At 48.7% G+C, this 27,089-nt stretch overlaps 10 protein-coding genes across 10 annotated transcripts; 2 read left to right on the top strand and 8 right to left on the bottom strand.

Moving 5' to 3' along the window:
- Nucleotides 1–370: 370 nt before the first annotated feature.
- BO85DRAFT_513095 (amidohydrolase family protein) lies at nucleotides 371–1,554 on the bottom strand (the record flags this gene model as incomplete). Its single annotated transcript, XM_025664685.1, has 4 exons — nucleotides 371–620; nucleotides 675–1,388; nucleotides 1,429–1,473; nucleotides 1,503–1,554. 4 exons carry the CDS (start codon nucleotides 1,552–1,554, stop codon nucleotides 487–489), a joined length of 945 nt encoding a protein of 314 aa, XP_025516715.1. The 3' UTR covers nucleotides 371–486.
- Nucleotides 1,555–2,375: 821 nt separating this feature from the next.
- BO85DRAFT_513091 (SRR1 family protein) lies at nucleotides 2,376–3,882 on the bottom strand (the record flags this gene model as incomplete). Its single annotated transcript, XM_025664684.1, has 3 exons — nucleotides 2,376–2,667; nucleotides 2,743–3,411; nucleotides 3,482–3,882. The coding sequence occupies 3 exons, from the start codon at nucleotides 3,880–3,882 to the stop codon at nucleotides 2,376–2,378; spliced, it is 1,362 nt and encodes a 453-aa protein (XP_025516714.1).
- Nucleotides 3,883–4,742: 860 nt separating this feature from the next.
- BO85DRAFT_468372 (pyruvate decarboxylase) lies at nucleotides 4,743–8,205 on the bottom strand (the record flags this gene model as incomplete). The annotated part of the gene is made up of 10 exons (XM_025662259.1): nucleotides 4,743–5,142; nucleotides 5,261–6,534; nucleotides 6,581–7,040; nucleotides 7,094–7,347; nucleotides 7,402–7,471; nucleotides 7,525–7,701; nucleotides 7,752–7,834; nucleotides 7,892–7,924; nucleotides 7,975–8,079; nucleotides 8,139–8,205. The coding sequence occupies 10 exons, from the start codon at nucleotides 8,203–8,205 to the stop codon at nucleotides 4,801–4,803; spliced, it is 2,865 nt and encodes a 954-aa protein (XP_025516713.1). The 3' UTR covers nucleotides 4,743–4,800.
- A 2,009-nt stretch (nucleotides 8,206–10,214) lies between these two features.
- On the top strand, nucleotides 10,215–11,781 carry BO85DRAFT_477391 (putative oxalate/formate antiporter; the record flags this gene model as incomplete). Its single annotated transcript, XM_025662835.1, has 3 exons — nucleotides 10,215–10,647; nucleotides 10,733–10,825; nucleotides 10,874–11,781. The coding sequence occupies exons 1-3, from the start codon at nucleotides 10,326–10,328 to the stop codon at nucleotides 11,779–11,781; spliced, it is 1,323 nt and encodes a 440-aa protein (XP_025516712.1). The 5' UTR covers nucleotides 10,215–10,325.
- Nucleotides 11,782–15,804: 4,023 nt separating this feature from the next.
- BO85DRAFT_448789 (uncharacterized protein) lies at nucleotides 15,805–16,084 on the bottom strand. The gene has a single exon (XM_025660021.1). The coding sequence runs from the start codon at nucleotides 16,062–16,064 to the stop codon at nucleotides 15,885–15,887; it is 180 nt and encodes a 59-aa protein (XP_025516711.1). The 5' UTR covers nucleotides 16,065–16,084; the 3' UTR covers nucleotides 15,805–15,884.
- Nucleotides 16,085–16,171: 87 nt separating this feature from the next.
- BO85DRAFT_448788 (high affinity zinc ion transporter) lies at nucleotides 16,172–17,624 on the top strand. Its single transcript, XM_025660020.1, has one exon. The coding sequence runs from the start codon at nucleotides 16,335–16,337 to the stop codon at nucleotides 17,385–17,387; it is 1,053 nt and encodes a 350-aa protein (XP_025516710.1). The 5' UTR covers nucleotides 16,172–16,334; the 3' UTR covers nucleotides 17,388–17,624.
- A 492-nt stretch (nucleotides 17,625–18,116) lies between these two features.
- Nucleotides 18,117–18,940, bottom strand: BO85DRAFT_468369 (uncharacterized protein). The gene is made up of 3 exons (XM_025662258.1): nucleotides 18,755–18,940; nucleotides 18,640–18,702; nucleotides 18,117–18,584 (listed from the first exon to the last, which is right to left on the bottom strand). The coding sequence occupies exons 1-3, from the start codon at nucleotides 18,915–18,917 to the stop codon at nucleotides 18,247–18,249; spliced, it is 564 nt and encodes a 187-aa protein (XP_025516709.1). The 5' UTR covers nucleotides 18,918–18,940; the 3' UTR covers nucleotides 18,117–18,246.
- Nucleotides 18,941–19,730: 790 nt separating this feature from the next.
- BO85DRAFT_370351 (NAD(P)-binding protein) lies at nucleotides 19,731–22,676 on the bottom strand (the record flags this gene model as incomplete). Its single annotated transcript, XM_025655956.1, has 2 exons — nucleotides 19,731–20,780; nucleotides 21,744–22,676. 2 exons carry the CDS (start codon nucleotides 22,674–22,676, stop codon nucleotides 19,731–19,733), a joined length of 1,983 nt encoding a protein of 660 aa, XP_025516708.1.
- Nucleotides 22,677–23,442: 766 nt separating this feature from the next.
- Nucleotides 23,443–24,136, bottom strand: BO85DRAFT_487492 (uncharacterized protein; the record flags this gene model as incomplete). Its single annotated transcript, XM_025663458.1, has 3 exons — nucleotides 23,443–23,564; nucleotides 23,626–23,768; nucleotides 23,871–24,136. 3 exons carry the CDS (start codon nucleotides 24,134–24,136, stop codon nucleotides 23,443–23,445), a joined length of 531 nt encoding a protein of 176 aa, XP_025516707.1.
- A 1,098-nt stretch (nucleotides 24,137–25,234) lies between these two features.
- BO85DRAFT_519604 (uncharacterized protein) lies at nucleotides 25,235–26,962 on the bottom strand (the record flags this gene model as incomplete). The annotated part of the gene is made up of 2 exons (XM_025665068.1): nucleotides 25,235–25,740; nucleotides 25,825–26,962. 2 exons carry the CDS (start codon nucleotides 26,960–26,962, stop codon nucleotides 25,235–25,237), a joined length of 1,644 nt encoding a protein of 547 aa, XP_025516706.1.
- Nucleotides 26,963–27,089: the final 127 nt, after the last annotated feature.

The following is a 27,089-nucleotide window of genomic DNA, read 5'->3' as shown; positions in this document are numbered from 1 at the left end:
TCTCATCCCGGACTGTAATGATCCTAGTTGGTTCCCCGCGTTTCGGGACTAATCCCGTGTATCTGAGATGGCAGGTGTCTGATTGGGGCAGAAGGATACGTAAATTGGCCTAAATATTCAAGGTTTGGGCCCCGTTTCCGCGCAATTGGCTCTTCGCCCAATACAAGTTGATCATATCTCCAGAAGATCCGAGGAATAAGATGGAATCTATCCCGAGTGCTTAGACCCCACAACGGCACGCATCCCTCGTGTGTTGTTCACCGCAATCGCATTCTAATCAATATTGACTATTACGAATGGGCTACAGTTATAGCGGAATCATGGCGCGTCAAGTTCAGATACCCCTTAAAAAATGAGCATAGAAGGATGTCTCAATAATTTGGCACATTTGGTCATTCTTGATTTAGGTTTCGATATCATCTCCCATCACACGAGGAGTGAAAAGCCTCACAAAGTTAGGGTACTCTTCACCCAAGAGCCATATTGCTATGGCTTGTTGAAAAGATTGTTCGCATTTCCAAAGTAGATCTTCTCGCGTAGCTCTGGGTCAAGCGGGAAGCCATCTAGAATTTGCTTGAATCCAAGTGATTTGTCGGGAGACGCATAAGGAAAATCAGAGCCTGCGGAATATATTAGCTAGTGACAAATAACAGGGAACATGGGAAAAGCCTTACCATAAGTAATATGATCATGCGGAATAATTTCGAGAACCAGGTTGAGAACGGCCTCGGAACTGGAGAGGGCCAAGTCAAAGTAGAATGACCGAAAGTCTTCCATGATCTCCTCGGAGAATTTCCCATAAATGCGGGCGGTTGCAGCGGCTTCCTTCGACACGGTGCAAATGCGCGTAATCAAGAAGGGCAGCGTTCCTCCGGCGTGGGAGAGAATCACTTTGCAGTCTGGATAACTTCTCTTTGTGTTGGTGATAATCATGTCGACAACAGTTCTCGTGGTCTCATGGGGATAATCAATGGCTGGCTGCGGCAGGAGAGGGTTGACTCGAGTCGTATCAGCGGGATGAGTAGGGTGAATGAAGACCACGGCCTTTCTGGCATTCAATTCCTCCCAGATAGGCTTGAATTCAGGGCTACCAAGGTATTGGTTCCATGGGCCGTATCTTGTAAATAAAGTCACACCTTCAGCCTTCAACACATCTAGGGCGTATTTGATTTCCGCCAGAGCGCCTTCGGTATCGAGGAGGCAAGGCAACGATGCGAAAAAGCCCCATCGTTGTGCATCTTCATCACGCTTGGCTGCAGCGTACTCGTTCGCCTTGCGGGCCAGTGCTCTTCTCTTCTCGGTCATTGGGGCGATGACTGCTCCAGGCGCAGTCAGCGACAAGATAGCCTTGGTCACACCAATCTTGTCCATGAACGCAATGTCGCCTTCTGGCTGACCAAGAAGGTGTCGGCCAGCCAGAAGGGTCACCTCCAGCATCCTCGACAGCTGTGAAAATTTGTTCAGAATCGTATCCTTGTTGGGAGGGGGTTGTTGTGATATACCTTGAGCATAAAATTCGGGGACGAAGTGGTGATGGGTATCGATGAGACTCATTGTGAGTTGCAATTCTGTTCGCTGCTTGATATTTTTCTATCATAGAGAGAAACGCAGACAGGCAGAATATATACCATCGACAGTGCAATAGTACCTGGTGTGAAGTGATCCCCACAATGATTATGCCGGGTTTCCGGTTGCCGACCTACCCGGAGTCAATCGTGGAGAAGTGAACACGGCTGGCCGATTTACTGCTGTTGTCATTTACAGTTTCGATGACACGTTCAAAGATCTGGCCCGTTAACAAATGCGCAACGCATTGATCATCAGACATAATGGGTAGGTAGGTTCGGGATATATCCCGGTGCTCGGGCCTCCTTCACTTTGTTTGGGTCAGTCCTTGTTTCCGCTACTGTATTACGTGTGTGCAGATCTTGACAGCACAATTTGACCTGCAGCTCTAACCGGGCAGGTCCAGAAGAATACGAAATCTTTAAATCTCGCTGAATTCCCTCAGACACTCCTTTATGATACCGCAAGAACTATTCATAGAGTAAATACTCTAATACACAGCTCGAACTCCGCTGAATATGGGTAGGAAATTCCTATATAATCGGAGGAAGTGACGGGTAATGATGGCAGTATATCGTATCGGGCGACTAAGCCGAAAGCCGCAAAACGAACTGTAACGGGAAATTCACAGGTCCCAGAACTACTTATCTAACTACAGTACATGTTCAATCTTCTCAAGCGTTCAGTTATCATCATCATCCAACAAATCTGACAATTCCCATAACTATCCAACCTGTCGTTCTCACCACACCCCCCGACAGACAGATTGCTCTATCCCACCAGTCAGACCGTCTCACAGAGCGACAGCACTAGAGCCTACTACTTGCATCACTCCCCTGCGACCCTCTCATCCGGTGATAAACAGAATACACATCCTGCACATTATCTTTCCCCCAACTAACCAGGAGCTTATTTCTCTGGACAAAGTCCATAGTATCCAGCATCTTTTCTTCCCTCCGCTCACATTCCGTATCCGAGAGCTCGCCATCAGCACACCGCAGATATACCCTCAACATGTCGAAATGTTTATCCTTGGGGAGATGGAAGGTATTGTAATTCTTGTTGATTTTCCGGTGGATGGTGGTATCCCATGGATCTCTCCTAAACACCACCTCGATTAGTATACTACTCATGTCTAAGACAAAGAAAGGAAAGAAAAGAAAAGAATAAACTCACGTATCCAGCGACATACCCTCCGCGACCACCGCATCCCAAACCATTCCCACAGGCATCGCCAGATCCATCACAACCTGCCGAACAGGAACATCCGGAGCATACGAAAAGATAAAACTCTCGTCATCGACCAACAGAAACGCCTGCGGACTCTCCAGCATAGTCATTCCGCAATCGCTCAGTATCTCCTTATCGAGCTTCGTGTATGCCGAATCCTGCAGCACGATCTCAATCTCTGTCGGTGTCCATGCCATCTCCTGTAGGATTCGTTGCAGCATGAGGAGGAAAGCGTGCTGGTAGGCACTTCGCTCCCTGGTGAACTTGTCAAGCCTGAGGTTGGTGATGCTGTTGCATCCGAAGGCGATGATCTTGCTGACGGGGCGTTTGATGGTGGGTAGCTTGCGCAGAGTCGCGAGCATGTTCTTGTAGAGAGCGCTGTCGGTCCAGGTGTGGAAGATGGTGTTGAAGCTTTCGTGCGCGGATGCTATTTCTTTCTTGGTGGGGTCTTCGTCATCATAGTCGTCTTCTTCGTCGTCTTCGTCTTCTCCGTCTAGACGGCGGAATTTGTGGCCTAGGGCGAGGTTCGAGTATAGGTGGGAGGGGTGGCGCGTTTCAGGACTGGGGGTGATGTAGTCTGTTGGGGCGGGGAAGAGTTCGAGGAAATGTTTTACACTGAATTTAGGGTCGATTAGTATTTGCAATTAGTAGATGATGATGAAGGAGTAGAGGAAGCAATACGTACCCAACCATAGCTACACCCTGTTTATTGCGCTCAATTCTCTCCGTCATCACTTCAAACCCTACATCCGCGCCGTCCAATGCAGAAATGTACACGATATCCCCCGGCTTACACCTCTCCACTCTAGCCTGTGCCTCCTGGATGGCTTCCTTGGTCCACCGGGGTGTCCCCTCTGGATATCGTTCTTTGTACCGCTGCGCCCTGAGGTGTGGATGCAAATCGGTCTCCGGTCCGCTAGGTCGTAGAGACGGCTGTAAGCCGATTTCAGAGGCGGCAAGGCTTTGGGTGGTATTCGTTGGTGGTGCCATGTCCATGGGGTCGCTTGAAGTTGTGGACGACGCGCTATCCTCGGACTCGTCGATGTCCATGGGATCGGGGGTGTACATAGTACTAGGAGTAGTCATATTGATTATATGGAATGTTCACGAGGGTGCAAGATTCAAGCTAGATTTGGCGAATATGGATGAATGCGAAGGTCGTTGATTCAATTTCTAATATAGTCTTGATGACTAGCGACAAGGATGATTCAAGAAGGAGTTGCATGTTGGAGTAATTTATACTTATTTTCGAGAGATGTGGAGTGGAAGACAGTACAGGTAGGTTTCCAGGACAATTGATCATATTGCGGCTCTTCCCTGTACATTCACTGTCAGTTGGACTGCAGGTTGGGGGTCCTAAAGCTTATTGTTGAAACTAGGTTTCTAGGGAGATTTGGGATGAGAAAGAGAGAAAGTATGCTTTATATAGATGGTAAGTGCCGCATAATAATAGTGCAGCAGCTTAGACATTGAAAGTGAATAATTGTAAGAAGTATCATTGTTTGATGTTTAATGGAATAGTCATGATTTGTGCTAGCTTCTGTTTCACAATATAGAATGGCAGATAGTGACATGGGTGGCTTGCATTGCAGTATTAACTGTAGGCTACCGTGAATATTTCGCCTAGCTGATATGCCGAGGTCTGTATGATCTGACAGTTAATGGGATGGATCACGGAAAACTATTCCGATGTTCGAAAGTACCCAGAGGAAATATGTTCCGGGATAAACCAGAATAATGTTACACAAATTCAGCCCATCCAAGATGGATAATAATCAAACGACACATTCATACAAGGCTACTTCTGCCCATCACTCACAATCTGACCAGATTTATATTACGTCACTTGAATCAAAAGCAAATGATATTTTCATTCTTTTTCACCATAACCGTTGGATGGAAATGTAAATAGCTAATTGAATATTAGTCATTGTAGCAACCTAGCTCGGGGCTCGCTAACTAGTTATCGTCATATCTCTGGCCTATGACCTACTCATTCGCCTCCTATGTAACATGACTCTGAGAATTCTCTGACCCTTGTGCATTTTGATCTGCAATAACTTTGCCAAGCCGCCTAAGGTCATCAGTTACATCGTCAGGCTGAATGCACAACTCTAAAATGGCGAGTTTATCCGACTCTGCATCCACCCTACCCAGTGCTTGCTTCAAATCCCCTATTGTTTTGATTTTCATGGCGAACATGGGCGGACTGTCCTCTAGCCCCTCATCTTCCTTGCTGGCATAAGGGTTATGCGACGGAGCGTGAGGTTTTGAAGAAAAGGAATTGGCCAATTGGACATAGTCCCAGTTTGCCAAGTAGTTATACGGTCCATCATGCATAGCAGTCTACTCCATTGTCAGTGATGTCCACGACTTGTTCTAATTGACTTGCCTCGATCTTATAACCCAGATTGTTGAAAATAAATATGATCGCGTTCGCTCTATGACGAATCATGGTGCTGACTTCTTGCGCTGTCATCTGAAACCCTCCATCTCCAATAAGGATGATGGATCGACCTTGTGTCCGAGCAAGCTGGGAACCAAATCCAGCAGGCAATGCCCAACCGATAGAGCAATATGGAAATTGTAGCTGGCAGTTGGCTCCAAGGGGGAGGAGAATATAATTAGCGATGAGCCATGACTCTCCTGCGTCGCAGAGCAACGTGTCATGCTCCTTTATAAGTCCCTGGATACCGCTGATAGTGCTTTTCAAGGTCAAGGGTGCTTCCGGTGCCTCTGTTCCGTCGGGAGGCAAGCAGCCTAGAAGTGGTTTGGGTCGCGGAATGGAATCGGTCTTCGGTTTCATTCCAGACATGATGAGCTGCGCTACCAATGCATCAATCTTCACAGACTTAATGTGCTTTCCGTCGGGCAGCTCGACCCAGCCATTGTCCACGCTAATCATGGGATAACCTTCTTGCTTATTGCCACTCATCAAAACATGAAAGTCGGACCAATTTCCACCAAAGACTAACCAGAGATCTGAGCGCATGACAATTTGCTCACCCTCTGGGTTCGTCATTCCAGCCCAGAACTGACCGCAATACTGCGGATGAGATTCGTCGATGCAACGGCCATCGGGCTGACAAAGAACCGCACAACCAAGCTTGTCTGCTAGACGTTCAATATGACGACGGGGCAGAGATAGACCTGCTAGACTTCCAAGCAAGAGCACTGGCCTTTGAGACGAGTTCCATATACTTGTAATCTCTTCTACAGCCTCTTTTAATATGTGTGGCTGGCTCTTCAAGTTCACCTTACGGCTCAGTGGCGAAGGTCGAGTACATGCGGCGGAAGCCAGATCATTAGGAACCTCAATGTAGACGGGCATACTGGAGTCGAGACATTTACCTATCGTATCATCCAGTACATCAGAGGCAGTGTCTGCAGATTCGAGGCGTACAGATGCAGCAGTGACCCCTTCGAATGCGCGGAGAGCCTGGTCTTTATTCTTAGCGCTGGGAGCGTGATGCAAAAATTTGTCGCTTTTCACCAGGCTTGTGGTGGGACAACCGGAGAGTACAATCAATTTGATATTTTGCGAGCAGGCGCCTGAAACGGCATTGAGAACAGACAGACCGCCTACAATGTAGGGAACAACGACAACCGCAATGCGGGCTGATGATACGCGGGCGTATCCATCTGCGGCATACCCAGCGTTTAGCTCGTTGCAGCACGTCACCATACGAAGATTGGGGTTCTTCAGCAAATTATCAAGGAGGAAAAAGTTGGTATCCCCTGATAAGTTAGCAAGCGAGACAAGAATTCTAAATGATATACCAACCTGGTACAGCGAAGTAATCGCGAAGGCCCAGCTCCTCAAAGCGATAGGCCAGGAATGTGCCAATATTATAAGTTGTCTGATTGAATATAGGCCGAGACCTCGGCAAGCTCGCTACCATCTGAGGTTTCGGGGTTGCTTCAGCATCAGGCATCTTGATGACTGCCTCGCCGAGCAATTGACTGCCATAACGTAACGGCGCTTCCGGGCATGTTCCTTCAGGTTTCCTATACTGCATAGAATGGAGAATTTGAGGAAGCTGGTCCAGTGCGAACACATGGCATGGTTGATAGAACTTTTCTTTGGTGAAAACAAGGATAGCCTTTTCTATCTGTTCTCGAGTTCCCCCATAAGGTACAACTTTCACCTGCGCCATCCTTGACACCAACTTAGATATGTCAATGCCAATGGGGGTCCCTGGAGGCAAGCCCACAACGACAACTGTTCCTCTAGGTTGCACATACTGAGATCGGTAAGAAGGTAGTTATATCAGGCGCTGCTTAGAAAATGACTAACCTGAAGTGCTCCTTTGAGAAGTGATCCCGATCCCTCTATCAGTATTGCAGCGTCGGGGCCGTTGCCAATCATACCCTGGACTTCAGCCACCATATCGGCCGAAGAACTGTAGTCTATATAGTACTCGACACCAAGCTTCTGTTTATATAGATTATCACCATCATCTCCTGTAGATATGGCCAGAACTCGACAGCCACGGGCCTTAGCGTATTGACATGTCAATGTTGTTAGTCCACCTGGCGGTCCCACAACAGCTTCATCGCGTTAGCTGTGGCCTATTAATCATAAAGATTAATGGAAAGACGTACCTACAAGGCTATCGGGCCGTGCACCACTCTCCTGTACCGCTCTGAAGCACGTAGTCCCGACGCAGATAATCTAAGTAGGGTATTAACGATCTCAAGGGTAATAGATGACGAGCCTGAGCTTACCGGAGCCACAACATCAAGAGAGATCTGTTTAGGGAGTCGCACGACATGGCATGCTTGGCTGATGCAGTATTCCCGAAAGGTACCATCAACTGAATATCCGGTCATCCGAGCGTGTGGGCATGAGACGTAATCTGATTGTTTATCTGCATCGCAGACACCACAGGTCCTATTGATCCACTAATCGAACGTCAGAAGCATACCATTCCAGCAGCAATGGTGGGTAGTACCTGTATACCGACATGATCACCAACCTTAATGTCCTTCACTTCGTTACCGGCCGCTACAACAATACCCGTACCTTCGTGACCATCTTACACCGGAAGTCAGTATAATGTGGGAAAGCTTCGACAGCCGTGGATCTGCACACCGACGCGATGGTTCTTTCTAGTGACATGATTTCCTAGAGTAGTCAGCGCCTGATGTCTTAGTCTGGGACTGGACGAGGTTAACCTCTCCACTGATGATTGGCGGAGTGACAGAGCCCGGAGAACTTCAAGTTGACCAGTACTTCGTCCGGACCTGGGGATAGAGAGGGTTTGTTTCTGCATTCCCGACCTGATACATCAGCAGGCGAACAGAGCGACAAGTGTGCACAGAAAATTAAAGATTCTCACCAGTAGTAATGCGTGGCCGCCCGAACAGCTGAGGCTGTGGCATTGGCATTGTCTGAATCGGGGCCATTGCTGTTCCGATGTTTCTTTGTCGAGGTATTAGGAAGAGTAAAAGCAGCAACAAGCGCTACTGCTAAAGAGAATGACGACCTGTGGCGACAGTTAAAGAACTGTAAACTCACCAGATATCAATTCCTCAGCCTGTTCTGCTAGCGAGTTCACCATCCGCCACCCCGGATCATGTGCATGTATTTATAAAATCCATGAGTACGTGAAGGCTGCGCACAGACATAGTATCGTCCATAAGTAAGATCAAAGCCCTGATGACCTGAATGAGTTCCAGGAAGTAAAAACACCTTAGAAGGATATACTTTCTAAAAACCTGGCACCCGCAAACATGGGGGGAGAAATGAGGAAACAGCCCGCCGGTGGATCGAGACACACCTCAGGTGACTAAGCTTACATCACTCGGAGCTCGACAGGGAACTGGGTTTTAAAAAGTCATGGAACCTCACACTTCTTTGAACAGTAGCCAGTGTTGTATGCAGATAGCACGCAAAGCAAGTAGAGAGGGCCATGCCCAGCTTCACTGCCAAGGTAATAGAGAAATCGATAACATTCGAGTTCAACCAGGTAGACTGCTTTAATCTACAGAAGCATGTTCACAAGCCCAATGCAGCAGGGTTACCTGGGGATCCTTGTCTATCGACTCGAGAGGCCGATGAACGAAGGACTGAAAATACGCTCAACAGTATCTCATAGCAGCATCTCTATTGTTTCCCAAATGCAACCGTCACTGTGGTCATGGTATTCAGTTACGCACTTCCTTGGCTAAGTCGTTGAAACCTGATTGAGAGAGATTTTGCTGGGATAGCCAAGCTTGATGGCCAGCTATCAAGGTAGTCTCGACCTCCGCATTACTACGACGAAAGCTATTACAAGGATTAGCAGATACGTATGCGCTGTTCGTAAACGATGTCCTGGCCTGATAGAGAGTAGAAGGAGGTTCATGGAACCCTCGGAGGACTGATCAAACACTCCCCTGTAAGGCCTATTTTAGGAAGCTGTTGACCGCTTGTTCACTGCGCTGGTACCCGAGAAAGCGAGTGGGGGCTTTTAATCGGGAGGAAGAGCTGGGGTGTAATGAGAACTGTCCGTGGCTAATTCATGCAGCTCGTGTCCGGAAGCTGGGGCCTGGTAGCTAGCTGCCTGGGAAATGAGCCATGCTTTTGTATGAATCACCGGGTGTGGACATGAGATATTCAATGCAAACCCTGCAATTGATGTTAAGCGCCATCTGAGCAGTCAATTTGGAACCAGAGCCAACTCAGCACGCAACGTTAGGATATCGTCTTGGCGAATGAATTTCATATGGACGATAGCAAAGTTGAAAGGTCTTGCTCTTACATGCTGTGGTTACCATGACTAATTTGTCGCCAACCATTGGCAGCTGTTCGAAGTATGACTGGTTCTTAGCCAACTTTCGCCGTCTGCGAGCCAGGAAATTGACTGATCATAACGTGCAAGCCATGAATTGATGGCAGATTGTGAGTCATCAACAAAGTATGTGCTCCAGCGGTAACTGCAGCTCAAGCATGGGGTGGCACATCTTGAATGAGGTCTCCGGTAGAGCAGACGGCAATTACGTAATTGGAAGAAGGGCTTAACCTCAAGCCTTATGAGGCGGCTCCAAACAAGCCACTCTATCATGAGGGGTTCATGGCACCCAATAGACAAGAGCGTTGTAGTCGCAACAAGGTAGAATTAAGAGCAGCCAGGAGCCACACGGAGTCGCGGGGCCCGATGTGGTACGACGGGTGATTTCTGGGGATTTCGGGAGCGCCCTACGGCGACGACTGCCGGTTACCGAAAAAGGGGAAGTTCCCGGAATGGGCCAACCAGAAACTAGGGATTATTATCAAAATCCCCACTTGCGGAGATAAGGGCTGTCGCAATTTTTTTTTTTTTCCTGCAGCGTCCAGGCCCGCAAAAGCGGATGCCCAATATGCAGGGCTCAATAAGCAGTCTGGCTGAAGACCCTTTGTATAGGCCCTTTCTTACTATTTATACCGGCTTCCTGTAACCCGTACTGTATCTCTGCCAGTTCTCCTCAATCGTGTGGGTGTACATCGAGCGCTTGTGTTAACGTTCTTATCCACCGAGGGTAATTCGCAAGCTACCAATCTGGGAATGGCTGATATTGAGACCCATGTCTGCCATAGCCTGGACCAGGGGGCCCACGCAACCATAGAGAAGTCGGCTTCACAGGTAATAGCAACAGAGGAACAAGATGACACTTTCGACGAGAAATATCCAGAGGGAGGCCTTCAGGCCTGGCTTGTGGTCCTAGGGTCATGGTGTGCAATGGTTCCCTCAATGGGATTGTTGAATACCATTTCAGTCCTCCATGCGTGGACGTCCACCCATCAGCTCTCAGAATATTCTGAATCCAGTGTCGGATGGATCTTTGGCGTCTTCAGCTTCTTCCTATATTTTGCAGGCGCCCAGGTCGGTATGTTTTATCCCAATATCCATATACCAAGATCATCCCAATTTCCACACATCAAGCGCAGCGGTTGATCTGATGATGCCGACAGGTCCGATATTTGACAGCCGTGGACCGCTGCCGGTCGTAGTCCCGGGGTCGATTGGTTTGGTGGTAGCAGTATTCTGCTTCAGTGAGAGCACAGGTTAGTCTTATTTTATGATTGTTCGAAGATGCCACTAACGCATAACAGAGTACTACCAAATCATGCTCTCTTTCAGCGTCCTAGGCGGCCTGTCGTCTTGCTGTCTCTTCACTCCTGCCATCTCCGCCATCGGACACTGGTTCAATGTCCGTCGTGGCATCGCCACCGGAATCGCCTGTACTGCTGGCGGACTCGGTGGCGTCTTCTTCCCCCTCATCATATTGTATGTCGCTCCGAAATTGGGGTTCGCATGGGCCATGCGCATCATCGGGATAATTTGTTTTGTGCTATGCGGTTGCGCATGCCTTCTTCTAAAGACACGGCTCAAGCCCGACGCAAAGCGTGGCATGGCGATCGACCTTCGCGCCCTCCGAGAGCCCAACTATGCCCTCACCACACTTGCAGTATGGATGGTCGAGTTTGCAGTATTTGTACCTTATACTTATCTCTGCTCGTACGGTTTATATGCCAATATCGGAGAGTCGCTCTCGTACAAACTGTGTATCTTCCTCAACGTCGGTGCCATCCCGGGACGCGCATTTCCAGGACTTCTCGCGGACAGATTCGGACGGTTCAACGTGATGGCGTTCACTGCATTAGTTTGTGCAATCATGACGCTCGCATTGTGGTATAATGCTGGCACAAACGATGCTGCCATCATCGCGTACTCGGTTATGTTCGGGTTCTGGAGCGGTGCGGCTATCAGCTTGACGCCCGTTTGTATCGCACAGGTGTGTCGAACGGAGGATATAGGCAAGCGAAACGGAACGACGTTCACTCTGGTGAGCTTCGGGACCCTCACTGCGATCCCTATTGCGGGGGCGATACAGGAGAGGGATGGAGGTGCTTTCTGGGGACTGATTCTTTTTGGCGGAATCTTGTATCTTGCGGCGTGTGCTGCATTCGTGGTCGCGAGGGGAGTTGCTGGTGGTTGGAGGCTGAGAACAAAATTTTAGAAGTACATATTCGAGACAAAACATAGAAGGATAATATAATAATGCATAGGAATACTAGTAGGGGATTCACTGTTGCGACATTGGCTGACTGAGTGTTTGTAATTGGAGAACAAGGAGGCTGGCAGACGGGATTAGGAAGACCCTCGCACCGCCTCGCTTTCATGTATAGACTGGCCTGCTCCGGGTGATGAGATTCCAATATCTCCTGTTATAGCGTCGCCAATTATGAATTCTCACTAATATCTATAAAGCGGAGTGAGGCAGGAGTAATCGAGGATAGCATAAGGCAAGTAGCTAAGCAGATACTTTCGTTGTACTATTGGTTGCCTCAGGCACATAGACTTCCATGTTTCCTCTCCGGGACTCCCGGACCAAGTCGCAATTCTATGCTAGTTTGGAAGCAGGATCTATTCCAGTAACTCTGAATAAGGAGCAAAGAAAGTCTCTATTCTGGTAGCCTATAGTCCTGGCACCACCAGGCGTCCGGATTCGAAAAGTGTACTGTCTGAGCGACTGAAATTGGTCACATTACTGAGTGCTTCTGAGCTGTGGTAGGAACAGGGATGTCAGTAGAGGCAGGCTGAGGAGAGTTTTTCAGGGAAGCGCCCTAGCCGGACTAATAGTCACTTGTTGTAACTTTCTGCTTTCCGGAGGATTAGTTTGGTTTGAGAGACAAGGATCTTCGGCATGCCTTTGTCCCGTGTCCCCGATGGATGCAACCCCCATGCCTCTGGCAAGTGCTGTAAGAGGGACCAGGAGCTTGCATCACAATGCCTCAATTGAAGATGACTTCTCTGGAGCCGGGTTTAACTTAATGATCACTGCGTTGCACAGGATGCGAGTTCGTACACGCTAGCCTCAGTGGCGCGGAAATGCACGTTCCCAGGGCTCGACTAATGCGAATGAGGATGCAACCCATTTGCCTTGTTGAATATGGCCACTCAAGGAGAAGCAAGAGGAAGCCACAGTGGGTACACTGCATCCCGACGAGTTCCTCCCGGATACGTCCTTGAAGCAAGAATGGGGAATTGGCCTCACTTTGGCCTTAAAGTAATGCGCACTCTTCTAAATGGCATAGCTTGGACGCAACATCTGAGACAGACATCAGGTAAAAGTGACCCCGTAGACAAGATTGGTGACACACCGCGGGAGGTGTGTGGAGTGTCGCGAACCGTATGACTCGAATATCATTACTACAACGAACGTATTGCTGCTTGTATCCAGGGGTTCGGTGCCACCGATTGGTGGATAGGAGAAGTCCGGGAGCATTTGCAAGTGAAATTTCTCTTCGTGACTATAGAAGGAAAAAGTAACGAGAGCGCACCGTGCTCTCCGTCCTCGTAAGCTGGATAGGACTCGTTATGTCGGTGGGGGCAAGTTCACCAGGGCAGCCTAGCCTCCATTCTGATGACTGCAAAGTTGGCGTCGAGCTGGGTCATGATACGTGCGCAAGGTATCTCATGGTGGGTAAGCAGTACGAATCGAAACCTGTAGCGTCGACTGTGTGAGTACCCTGCTATCCGGATTGGGAGTTAGATCTCGCCAATCTCGAGGAGGACGAAAACTCTTACCTGCACTAGTCAAAGACGGCGAGAAAATGGTGGTCACTAAGAGACCAGACACACACACGGGCGCTTCGGAGCGTTTCAGGCCGCCAGAGAGAGTAGGAAAAGGAGACAGAGCAGAATGAGGACCTTGAGTGACCGGGAAGACACGTGAGTGCCACCAAGGTGCTCATGCTCTCAAGGTGCTCATTCTCTCCATTTTATAAGTATTCTGACTTTCAACACCCGCACAACGATTTCCTCTCGTTTCTTTCCTTCCTTTCGGTCATAAATGCTGGTCTTCTCTCACCTGGCAGGTGTATCCAAGATGAGACGGATGAAGGAGGTTGATCATCATTCACCAACCCGTGATTAGAATCCACTTCAGGCGACGGCTGCTGACATTTAGCGTCTTTTCTGGTCAAGCCTATGGTGGGGAAGCAGGGTCAGGCAACGCTCCCTCACTAACCAAGGTTTAGCCATGCTACAAGAGTTATTGCAGGCTGTTATGTAACTCGCCATTCAGCTGCCTCACCCCACAGCCGACTCAAGCCAAATGAGGGGCTGCACCGTCATGTTTGGTGCAGCGTGGAATGGTCATGACGCGCGGATAGCGCAGGAAAATGGCACGACGGATGAAATTGGTTGCTCTGGAAGGACATAAATAGGCCCTCATGCCTCTGGTTGCTCGATCTTTTCTAATTAACCACAACTCAAGTCTCAAGTTCTCAAGCGAAAACAAAGCCTTCAATCTCAATCTATTTTAGTACATCTTTACCGGTTTTATACCAACTTTGCCAAAATGTCTCCCTGCTCCTGCAACTGCTGCTCTGGCAACTGCTCCAGCTGCTCCTGCGCCTCTTGCAGCGTGAGTAACCCATATTTTTGAGCCACCTGGTCTTGTATACCGGCGAAACCAGAGGAAACTGACCTTGTAATAATTAGCATTAAATGCTGTCGATGCTCGCTCCCCGGCCATGACTTCACCACCGCGCCTCGGCCATCTATACCACTACCACCAATTTCAGGCTGCATCTCGGGCTTGAAGACAACACTATAGGGTATATTGAGATGGTTTCATGATTTGAAACACTTGGGTGCGCAAGTGGGAGTGAATGGAATGTATTCATGATATGGGTTTATGATTTTAGTTGTCTTTTGTATCATGTCACCTACATATAAGCTTCAGGTGTGCCAAGTACAATAGAAAAGGCTTTTTGGGAGGATAAACTTGTCCCTCAATAAACAGATAATCGTAGATAAAGTTGTCAAAAGACAATGCTACGAATCATCTGCAGACTCCATGCAGATGCACGTGTCAAATGCATGTAGTGAAACGTTGGACAGCACTCCACAGGTTGATCGCAGTCGCATTTACTATTTCGACCTCCACTACCAAAGGGTTCGAGACAAGCACGGGAATAGCCGCAAGGGGCAAGAGCTTCCAGATGGCTTGCTTTTTACAGCATGGAATGCATCATCCACATGTTGGCGGCGGATTCCACATCGGAACTTTCCCCGATAGGAAGCATCCAACGTGACTCAATTGGCAGGATCCACGAAAAGCCAAAGAGATTTCAGGCTTTTAGACTCTAAGGACTGGATTAGGGGTCTCATCTGTGTGGGCCTTTGCATTTTGCGTCTGCCGATGGAGCTTTCGGTTAAGCTAGATTATGACTGCATCATCGCAGTGTGATATGGGGCCAAGACGCAAGGAATATTTGACAGCGCCTCGTACTGCGTGCTGTACATGACATATGCTATGATGATATGACTCTGATATTGTTCAGATGTGTTGCTTCTGTATCGGTTCATGTCTTCTGTCTTCATTCCTGTGACCATGAGGTAGGAGTATCGACAACGATTAGGCTAACCAAGAAGGCAAACCGCAGCATTCGTGTAAGACATGGGGGCTAAAGATTAGCGAGGGCTAGTTCATGAGAGCGAATAGAACTAGGAGGAATTATGTAGGAGACAGGCATCCATCGACTACTGTTTCGCTTGGGTTAGACAGCGGCAACTTCGGATTTGTTTCCTGATCAGTTCGATCAACTGTGGCGTTTTCTAGTCGGCATTAAGCGCCGCAGGGTGGTCCACCATGAAGAAGAAAATGACTAAATCTTTATGAATGCGTCTATTATCCATCTAAGACAACCCTGGATAGGAGCCATGCGATTGGACTAAGATGGTGGACTGGTGTGAGTACCTGCTTGGTCGCCGAGAAGTGAGCAAATAACTCACAGCGCCAGTCGGGGGACATCCGATATCACGCTGAATCTGGGTTTGGGCAGCAGGGGCACACCAACCAGGCTATGCACGTAGTAGAGAGGGGGCGGACAATGGATCGGGCCAACCGGTGGCATGCGCGACGAGGGAAGCGGTACCTTAGTGGAGGTCTAGCCCGGTTGAGGTGGGCTGGGCTTAATCTCTTCCGCCGACCATCGTCCTCGCTTCCTCCCCACCCGTATCCACGGCACCTGTCTGACAGCCCATCACCATCACCCTCATCATTATTACCAACGTTCTTCCTCCGCTGATTTTCCACCAAGGTCCTACCTGCTACAAATCCCTCTCCTGATTTTGTTTGCAGCGTGAAGTGAATGGTGGTGTGATGGTGACAATCTGATGATGGTCATACTCGGTTGTCTCATGAAGAAGATACCCCTGCTCTTGGAGCGATATTCTTGCATGAAGATGATGCAGAACGTGGGATTTGACAAATGTAGTTGACTCAATCATTGACTAACACTCGCCAAAGCAATAGTCAGTCAGATAAGTTAAATGAATAAACGAGTCAGAGGCAGGCTACCTTGTTAGTGTCGGAGACCGGGCCTGTCCACAGCTCTCAAGGTCCTCACCAGGTCCTCACCTGGAAAATCTCTGCCACGCACTTCCATTATATAAGACCGTGACGCAACGATGGCCAAACTGAGGAAATGATCAGAGCCGTCAATTCTATTCTCTCATCTTTCAATCATCTGAGTGACATACAATCTCAATATCCTCAAAATGTCGTTCAATCCTAATGATGTTGACCTCGACACGGCCGACCCAACGGAGATCATCTGCTATCTCAACAAGTCAGAAAATGACTACAACGGCCAGCTGGGCGCCCGCATTTCGGCTATTTTCGTGATCTTTGCCGTTTCAACTGCAGTGACCTTCTTCCCCGTCGTCGCCAAGCGCGTCCCCAGGCTGCATATCCCACTCTACGTCTACCTCTTCGCTCGTTACTTCGGTGCTGGTGTTATTATTGCAACAGCTTTTATCCATCTTCTGGACCCCGCATACTCCGAAATCGGCCCGCAGTCATGTGTTGGAATGACCGGTAACTGGGCAGATTACTCCTGGTGCCCTGCGATCGTTTTGACTTCGCTCATGTGCATTTTCCTCCTTGACTTTGGTGCTGAGCGTTATGTCGAAGTCAAGTATGGCGTCTGCAGAGAGGACCCCGAGCCAATCATGACCAGTGCAGTGGATAACTCGACTGTGGACAAGGCATCGCCCGGAAACTCTAGGAAGAGCGAGGCTGATGTGGAGGAGTTGTCCACCACTGACACCTTGATCGAAAGGTCCTTCAAGCAACAGATTGCCGCCTTCCTCATTCTCGAGTTCGGTGTTATCTTCCACTCCGTCATCATCGGTCTGAACCTGGGAGTTACCGGCGACGAATTCGCGACTCTCTATCCGGTCCTTGTCTTCCACCAGTCCTTCGAGGGTCTGGGTATTGGAGCTCGTATGTCCGCCATTCCTTTCCGCAAGGGCAGCTGGCTGCCGTGGATCCTTTGCAGCTTGTACGGATTGACCACCCCCATCTCGATCGCTATTGGTCTTGGTGTCAGAACTACATACAACTCTGGCTCGTACACTGCCAACGTGGTCTCCGGTGTTCTGGACGCCATCTCTGCCGGTATCCTAATCTACACTGGACTGGTTGAGCTTTTGGCCAGAGACTTCCTCTTCGACCCTCACCGCTCCCAAGACAACAAGAGACTGGCATTTATGGTCATCACCATGCTCTGGGGTGCTGGTATTATGGCTCTTCTCGGAAAGTGGGCTTAAGGTCTGATGAAGGTGCTGTCGTGAAATCGTGTGTCGCTTCTGTTAAGATTCCGTCGCTGGTTCTGATATCCGTTGCTCATGCAACCTTCTTCTTGCTCATATTGCACCTATTTGCTGTTCGAAATACCCTTGCATTCTATTCCAAAATTCTTTGTCATGTCCACATATGTATGGACGATAATAATTAGCTAGGACGAAAGTGCTCAGACAGATAATGATTTGTTTTCCCTCTGTCAACATAAACTTGCACATCTACGTACTCTCAATTAACTAAAGTGACCTTCCTCTACTTCAGCAATCCAATCTCAACGAAACTGGCGTCGCATATCGACTCGACAAATACTGAGCTGAGCAACAAGAAAAAGTCCCCTCTATCCAGCTCAATATATGGTTTAGATTTACCCTGAGGGAAGATGTACCGTCGAGAAGCACGTGCCACCTTAGCCGTCTTCCAAGCATACTAGTACCTGTCGCCTTCTAGTACTAATCGATCTAGAGGTTTGCAGAAGACTCCATCGAGGCGTGTCCCTTTCTCCAGAAGACATTGAACTGTGCACATTTCGAACAGAATGTGGTCCTACTGAAGCTGACTAAAGACATACCCTTGTGCAACAAAATCCCTCGAGGGACTACTACAGACAACTACAGCAACATCTTGTCTTCCACCATCAATTAATTACACCAAATTAGTTTATTTTGGTCGCAACAACGCCTCGATTGTCCTTGATTCCATAGACTCATCACGTCCGCATTAACTAACTACTTTCTTCAAACCAGGGCGCTTGCTACCACCCACCCTCCATCGAAATCCCATCGTGAACATCCCCACAAACCCCCTCCCGAGCTCCTCAACGACAACCTAACTAGAAGGCGCCGTATCCTTGACAGTGGGATAATAATACCCACTCTCATCCAAGCTCGACGTATCCCAATACACCTGATAAACATCGGTGACATTGGTCTCCTTGAGACGGAACACATCGCTCAACTCGCCAGACGACTCTTCCCACATGAGATAAGAACCATAAAAGAGGAAGTCTTCAGTGACGGCATCAGAAGGCGTATCGATTCCGTTGCCGGTGAAACCAACAGGCAGGATCTCGTCGGCCGTGGGACGGATATAGAACAGGGTGTCGGAGTCGAGGGTGACGCCGTCGGTGGTGGCAGTGGTGATTAGTTCGGTGTCGGTGATGACGACTGCAGCATGGTTAGTGACATTGCTCTGTGTATGTGGTGTGGAAGGAATGCTGACAGGTGACGTCGGTGGTGACGGATCCATAGGGCCAGAGGGATGAGTCGCCGGCGTAGGCGAGACCTGTTGCGAATGTCAGCATGATATTGGGGACTGAGCTGGGATGACTATGTACCATCGGAATAGAAGAACTTGAGACCGGAAGCGGCGACACCCCAGGCATACAGACTGAACGATCCGCTAGGGTTGCGCTTCTCAAGGTCGGATTCGATCTTTGCAGACGGGCCGGCAAGAGCACCAGCGGCCAGAGCCAAGGCGGAGATGATGGAGGACTTCATGGTGAGCAATACTAGTCTTTGAGTACTGAAGACTTACCAGGAAACTAGATTCGATGTTGACGAGAGTACAGTCCCGCTTTATATCCTCTGTTCCTCAGCGAGGGAACTATCTTCACCCAACTGCATAAGCCCCACCATGCAACATGATTGCCTAAGCTTAAGTTCCTTAGGGATTTGGGGTCCAAAAACAAACCAATGACAGACTGAAGACTCTTATTCTGTTATTTCTAATCTCGTATAGACTATAGGCATACGTATGCAGACCAACTGTATACGGGATAGCGGCGACTAGCGCTGGGACTCCCGGCTTGGCCTCAAGAGCCTTCGGAGGGACATGGACTGAAATATATACGCTCAGGTGCCATTTCATGATTTGAAGATGTCACGCGGCTGATTGTTTTACAGACACTCACTCATTGGTTGGTTGTTCGTAAAATGCGAACCACACTGGCTGGTGTGGGAGAATTGTACGATTTGTGATGGAGCTCTACGAAACAAGAACGAATAGCTTCACCCCACTACAGCTCTCCTCGACCTTGCGATGAGGCGAAAAGTGGAGATTTTTGCAAATATGCCCACTTAATAATCTTTATCTAATCCGTGCGAACCAAGTTTGACGGTGGGCCAGAGATCTAGATCGCAGCTCAACATCGGAAATCCCGAGATTCTGCAGACATTCCAAATATATTGCTATCCTGCAAGCCAACCGAGCTTTCTCTGTTCCATACTTCAACACACACTGTTCAAATACAATGACATCAATAAAGTGTTATTCATCAAAGTCTCTTTATATCATCTAACTATAATGTCACTCTACTCAGGAACCCCCCTCAAACTCACCACCGTATCCCTCACACTCTCCCTCAACCCGCGATAAACCAGCCCCAAATCGCCCACCGACGCCGAATTATCAAACCCATACTTCGGCCCACCCTCCGGATACTCCCCATCCCTCAACGCCTCCTCCCCCTCCGGCAACCCCCCCTTAACCTCGGGAAACTCCTCCCCCAGAACTTCCACAATCTCCCTATTACAAAACCCCCCAGCCGTCAAACAATACCTCTTCCCATCCGTCACCTCCCCCCTCTCCAACGCCACCGCATGCGCCATCGCCGCATCCCTCACATCCACCCAAAACGCACTCCCCGTCGCCGGACACTTCTCCCTAAACTTCCCCGCCACGAAATCCCTAATCCTCGTATTCGACGTATTCACCTCCCCCAGATTCCTCAAAGACCCAGGCACAACCGGCCCGAATATCAACGACGGATTCATCACCGTCAACCCAAAATTCGGCTTCTCCCGCTCCATAAACCCCCACGCTTCCCGCTCCGCCAGCGCCTTACTCGTCCGGTACCCAGCCTGTCCCTGCGCATTCGCAGGACTACTAACCGCCTCTTCCCAGGACACGTTATTCCAATCCTTCTCGGAGTACTTGCTCCCCGCAGGTTTATGGGGATTCCACATCGCCGCGAACGACGACGTAAACACCACTTTCTTCACCGTAGGTGCGTACTTCTGCACGGAACTTAATATCCCGATGGTGCCATTGACAGCTGGATCTAACATGTCCGTCTTGATATTGTCGATGCTGTAGTGGAATGGACTCGCCGTGTGAATTACACCGGTGAGTGGAGGGTCATTGACCACGGCGGAGTCGAATGCCGAGAGGAGGGAGATGTCCGGGACGATTTTTATTATAAGTCGGTGGGGCGGGATGTCAGGTCGGATGGATTGTACCTGCGAGGCTTTTTCAGCGCTCCGCACGGTCGTGATTATGTTGTGGCCTCGGGAGAGTAGGATGTCGATTAGTGTGCTGGCGAGGAAGCCGGTGCCGCCGGTGATGAGGATTTGGGACATTTTCTTCCAATGGTTTCTTTCGTTGGTAGTAGTTTGATTGATTTGGTTTGGTTGGTTGGAGAACGAGATTCAATCAATATTCTAGATTTGAAATGAGAGAGGGGATGGGTGGAGGTGAGTATTTATACCTTAACATTATTCTTTGAATGTTATTTATTCCGTACAATTGATAATCTGAAAGTAAGCAAACACAGATGTAGTGATAACACCGACCCTTATCACCGCATACCTCCGCTCCGATCGGAAGATTAGCGGGTGGGTCGGGGTTTATGCTAAGCTCCGTGTACCTACCTGTCCGTATCCGTGTCCGATTCGGTTCGGTTCATTACTAAAAGTAAGACTGTGTAAAGATCGGGCTATTTGTTAATGAGCTGCGCGGAAGTGGAATCCTTCACATATTGATACATTGCTGTTGGCGGACGTCCAACGGATTTAGGAGTTTACTATTTATCGAGGGGTGGGGTTGATGCTAGGTCTTAGTCTGAGTTACTTTGTAAGATGGTGGATGACATCATACTCGGTCTAGATTGGATTCGGGGGTAATGCTTGTCAGCTTGGTATTTGGTTGAGGTACGGAGTACTACGTTGTGAGGGTGTTGTTTGGTTGATGATGGTGGGGAGGGATATTTTCTAGTTGGGTGTAGGTGAGCATTGCTGAGATGATTGTTACGTTTCTCCGGCATAGATGTCAGCTGTGTATGAATGATGACTACCGCGTATGGATGATACTTTGAATTTGTTCAATGTACATCGTAGATACCTCTGTACTTTGTACAGGGTACAAGTAAAAAAGTATTCATCGAATCGCATCCCTGGCTCGGAAGACGGCCCGACCCGAGTTCATGCATCAGGAGCTTTTATTTTATAGTCATCAGGCAGGGTCTCAGGTACAACATAATGAGATGTGGGTATAAAAGTCATGCACATGGTAAGCACATGGTAAGGTATGTATCACCTCCTCACAACTCTCACAACCCCCATTTCAAACCTCGTTCTATTAATTTTCGTCAACACCCTCCCCATCCACTCACACCATTGCACAATCCTCTCATGCACCTCATCACTCCCAAACCTCTCTTCGACTGTTTCCACAAACCGACTCTCCATCCACTGCCAAACAAACGCCCTCCTCGACACCAACTCCACATCCCACCACCTCTGCACCCCACCCTCCTTCCACTTCAGCTGCTCCCCCACCATAATATAAACCGGTCCCATGATCGAAAACAGCTCCATGATTTCCTCCACAAGCGCCTCATCCTCAAGCCAGATAACCTCTTCACTCACCACCACCAACGGTAACGAGAACACCACTCTTGCTGCCTTGCCATTCATGTCTGGCTGCTCAAGACGGTCCCCTGCCCCGAGGATCAAGTCGACGATGTTGTCGGGGACGAGGTAGAGAATGTCTCTGTCGATGTCGAATTGGCGGGAGAAGGGGGGTATATATTCGCTACTATTATCGTCATTGTACGTTTGAGCCTGGGTTTGTTGTTGTTCGTTGAGACGGTTCGTTCGTGGAGCTGATATACGCTGCGCCCATTTCTGTGCAATGGCTCGCGATTCGCTGTTCACGTGTAGTAAGGGGGTATGAATCTGTACGTGGTCCAGAAGGCTCATGTCGAATACTATCTCGTAGTTGCCGTCGGGGTCGTTGACTTGGCCTGCTTCTCCTGTGTAGGGGATGGGTTTGGCCACCCAGCAACCTTTTCTGTGGGGGATTAAGGCCGAGGGAGGGTGTGTGGGTTCGGGGAGGGCGAATTGCCAAATTTGGTGGCGTAGTTCGGCGGGGAGGAAGTTGAAGAGTGGGAATGTTTTTGCTGTGTTGGCTGTTGTTTCTTTCCTTTTTGGGGAGGTGTGTGGATTGGGGTCGGATGAATAAATCGGAATGTTCGACATGTTTGTGGATTGGATGGTGTAGGAGCAGTGTCGATCAATTCTCGACTGGACTTATAGAGTGTGGAGAGGTGACACGGAGATAATAAGCAGGGAAAGCTGTCAAGGCTGACTGATGGGATGTCTTTGTTAGTGAATGAAGACTGCGCCACACCCCCCGCATGTGACTACCCGGTCGCAAGATCGCCGTCCATAAACTTCGAGATGCGAGCTGACAGGTAGAAAAGTGAACCTGTAGTCGCTGTAATAACTTTGTTCGGCCTGTTTGATGAGTAAAGTTAGATTGACGAGGTAATTGACATCTTTAATGGCTTCTTTGAGGGAGGAGGAATGTACGCGACCGTTGTATTTGTGCACCAATGAACCCGACTGACCGAAGTTCCAACTCAAGCACTCTCTACGTTTTCTTTATCGGGAAAATGTTTCGAAAAGAGAAAGAGCCATGAAAAGATTAACACAAAGGTATCGGATTTACTAAGCACCGAGCTCGTGAGCGACGTGATCAGAAGGGTATGTAAGTTTGATGAAATGGCCCGGATCAGGGACAACAGCGCTAAAGGATTCAAGAACCAGCGGAGAGCAATGCAGATCATAACGGCATGATTGAACAGAAACAAATAGCACAACGCGACTTGCACGTTTCACATCTCAGATGTGCGTGAGGGAATCTATGCATAAACAAAGGAAATCAACAGCCGGCTAGAAAAATCAGGGTTGTGAAGAGACATAAGAAAGAAGCAAAAGAGTGGAAGAGCTAACACAGCATTGGCTATACTGTGGGATCAACATGCACCCCCAAGCATAGGTCAATGAAGGATGTTGAATAGTGTGGGTATAGATCAGGTTGGCATAGAACCGAAGGTAAAGGGAACTTGTAGTCGCTTTTTGCTACTATACAGCCCAGGCCTATTAGCCATGCAATGTAGTCTATACCATGGGTAGAGTATCGTACCTTGGAAGTTCGTTCTTGCTTCGCGCAATGCACTCATGGCACTGAAGAGATGTCTTTCTGCCTCTTCTATGTGCGAGTGGATAACTGTGACGTCATAGGCATTTCGATAGTTGGCGAGGACGTGGATTCTCGCCTTGGCCGAGCTACGTTGTACCAGATGCATTAGCATTATTGCACGTAAGTTTGCCATGATCGCGACTTGTGTCGCGATAGCCACACATGCAGAGTGAGATGGTGAGGAATACCTAAGAGCAGCTTCCCCCCATTCGATCGCCAACTGTATCGACTTCACATGCTGATCAGGAGTGGCCTCTAATGTCAACAACGGCTCGTTCATGTAGATGGCCTTTCTTTGGATAAAGATCTTGTCGAGGTATTTGTAGTGCTCATAAGCGTCGGTGAGCTCCCCCGACCACGGATTTTGTTTGCGATAGGTTTTAGGATCTATAGTGTCGAACCATTGACGGAGCAAGGCGATCGTGTTATGATTATCGCGAATCTCATATTTCATATGTCGTAGAGTCCACGGACATGACCAAGGAACGTATGAATAGCGCCTGGTATGTTGGCCCAAAAGTGACCCCGCACACAATTTTGACCTCACAATCGGCCGTTTGGCGATGTGATGCATGTGATCTGGCGGTGAGGGGAGATTCGCTGATAGAGGGGTAGTTATCTCGAAGATAGATACGGACTATGAAGGGTTGTGGAAGGGTAGACAGCGTTATGGTAAATGGTTGCGGTCCTGCGCAGGTAACATTAGAAGTGTGAATGAGGAGAAGAATGTGGACAGAGGAGGTACCTCGCTCAGTGTTATAAAGGGAGCTCTCAGCTTTGTGCTCCCTGGCGTTTACAGGGGGGGTTTACCCCGCATCTTCGGTGTTGCTTATGTCACCGCAGTATGTGCCGGGGAACGTCAGCCGACCAAAGTCAATCTTCATTCCACTGTTCTGCACTGCCCAGATGGTCAATTTCTAGCAGCCATTCAAGAGAGATTAATATTAATTTACTTATAAAAACTACGCATGGTTGCAGAACTTAGCATCTATTATTCCACACCATAGTGAAAGAATATTTGAAGTAATGAGGGATCTCGTGCTTCCGTTGGGTGTTAATCCCGCCCGCTGATCGACAATCAGGCACAACAAAGCTGTCATTGCACCGATGCCAGTAGCACAGCCAGTCTGTCCACTGTGTGGCTGTGATTAGCGTAATTAGCGAGCATCGGAGTATACATTCAATGTTCCCTAGTGCTTTATAGATTCTATGTCCACCTGTTGCGTCACCTCATCAAAGATCGCCTTGCTCCATGGCCGCTAATTACTTGCATACCGTCGGTCGGCATCCAGATCCTCTTGACCCACCAAATTACTTGGAAATTAGGCTGGATTGTGGTAATACAACGAACTAGGTAGTTTAGTATTGGTTGGCCCAGAAGTATAGAAGGAGTTCTTGCAAATCTTATGCATCACACGGAGCGGAATCATAACCGTGCACTTACTAGTGGAGTCTACTTTGTTCAAGAGGGACCGCATCGGCATTTTGCCGTCTCCATTGTGGAGAGCTCAAAGATAATTGGGGCAGTGAACATGGTTGCATCTAGATACTCCTATCGCAGAGCTAGGTATCTATCGTTGTATTCCCTTGGGTCCTCCCCCAATAATAACCGTAAGGTTTCACGCCACCTCCTTGCCAACACTTCCTTCGCACCGGTGCGTTCCAGCCGCGCTGCATCCCACATAACGTAGCCCCATTCTGAAATATACGACACACCCTCATCTCCTATCATATTACTGTAAGTTCCTCCCCATAGTATTGTCCACGCCAGTGGCGGGTACTCTCTGTCCGAGTTGTTGACAATATCACCTCGAAAGGGCAAAGGATCTCTCAGCTCCTCTCTTTTGTCCTCGGCCGACGGGTAATCGAGGCGGCGATCGTGTCTTGTCCCAACTTCGAGAGCCCCGCGGCACCCACCCAGAAATTCGGCCCATAACATAACCAAGTTATTCTCCATAATGCGGACTACCTCCATGTGGTCTTGAATCTCGTACATGATCTTGTGGAGGAATCCGAGGCCTCGTGTAAGGATTCCCCTCATGTAGCAGTCATCGTAAGCTGTCATCAGATTAGTTTCCTCCCGAATATTCTCCTGTGTCACAAATCAAGGCATCAAAGTCTTTGAACTAGGGGAGTACTGACTGCGAATATTGATTGCACCATCCGGGGTACATGGTCTCCCTTGGCGGTCAAACTTGGGATTATCTTCATGAAAGTCCCACTCGATAGACTTGATGAAATCTGTGCATTTCTCTTCTGCAAAAAGATTGATGCAGTATAACTCCTCCAATTCCCAGGGGTGATAGAGACTCTCAAGAAACTGGCTTATTTTGCGAGTTTTTACAAACAGGTAGTCCTGATAGTCGCCACTAACATGGTCTTGGTGAGGGCCAAGGCCAAACAAATTGCAGCATATCTGGAAGCGATACAGAGCGCGGATGATCCTGAATTCCTCAGACTCACTTAGAGGCTCATCGACCTTGGTATGTGACGCTTCCGGCTCCATTGCCAAATTGCTCAATGCCCACTCAGCATAGTGTTTTGCAAAAGGCTTTATCACATCGAAATGGAAGGCCATCATGTCCTTCGCATCTTCTCTAGTGAGATCTTCTGTTAAATTAGAGAACTTGGACGACGAGCGCCGCTCTTTGAGAGACTGGCAAAATTGAAGGATATTGTCGGAGGTGCGTGCTTCAGAAAAGGCTAGTGAGCCAGTCTCATGGACAACAGATGCTTCGAAGATCAAGCTACCCAGGGTATTTTCCAGGCAGCCAAAGAGAAGAAGCCCGCAATCGACAAGGTACTGTTCATGGTAGATGGACGATGCTTCAACCAAAGCTTTGAGTCCTTTATATTCCAGCAAGGAGAGAATCTGGAATCGAATCTCAGCTGGGAGGGCCTCAAGGTGTGTATGTGAGTGCGAATAGCAAGTGTCATCTGTGGGTAGGCTTTCGGATAGTTCCGAAAGACTTGAATCATCTGAAAGTACGCTTCCAGACAAGTCCGACGGTTTCGAATCATCTGTCAGTATGCTTTCGGATAAGTCCGATAGTTTCGAGTCATCTGCCAGTGTGCTTTCAGACAAGTCTGAGGGTTTTGAACTATCTGCTAGTAGGATTCCCCACAGGTTCGCGGCGTTTGAGTGATCTGATGGTAGGCTTTCAGATTCATCTGAAGGGTTCGAGTCGTCTGTATTTGAAGTTTCGAGTAGGGTTGTGTTGATAGCCGGGGTTTGGTGGATGACTTTGTCGGCAACGATGGTATCCATGATCGAAGCCATAGTGGCAAGAGTGTGCAAGGGATAAAGAAGATTTGAAGTTGATGGGCGCTCTTCAGTCCTCTGGGTCATTTCCAGAAAATAGTCTGAGAATGAAGTAAGGATAGAGTCCTTGATCTTTATGCTCCTC

This window comes from Aspergillus piperis (assembly GCF_003184755.1).
Source record: "Aspergillus piperis CBS 112811 unplaced genomic scaffold BO85scaffold_7, whole genome shotgun sequence".
Classification (NCBI taxonomy): domain Eukaryota; kingdom Fungi; phylum Ascomycota; class Eurotiomycetes; order Eurotiales; family Aspergillaceae; genus Aspergillus; species Aspergillus piperis.
This window is presented reverse-complemented; position numbering and strand designations above follow the sequence as displayed.

Bases quoted from the DNA above. Each gene is read 5' to 3' on its own strand.
- BO85DRAFT_448789 (XM_025660021.1), bottom strand. From the start codon at position 16,064: ATGATTGAGTCAACTACATTTGTCAAATCCCACGTTCTGCATCATCTT.
- BO85DRAFT_448788 (XM_025660020.1), top strand. From the start codon at position 16,335: ATGTCGTTCAATCCTAATGATGTTGACCTCGACACGGCCGACCCAACG.
- BO85DRAFT_468369 (XM_025662258.1), bottom strand. From the start codon at position 18,917: ATGAAGTCCTCCATCATCTCCGCCTTGGCTCTGGCCGCTGGTGCTCTT. The intron at 18,703-18,754 runs GTACATAGTCAT...CATTCGCAACAG, and splicing joins CAAGTTCTTCTATTCCGATG to GTCTCGCCTACGCCGGCGAC. The intron at 18,585-18,639 runs GTCAGCATTCCT...ACCATGCTGCAG, and splicing joins CGTCACCACCGACGTCACCT to TCGTCATCACCGACACCGAA.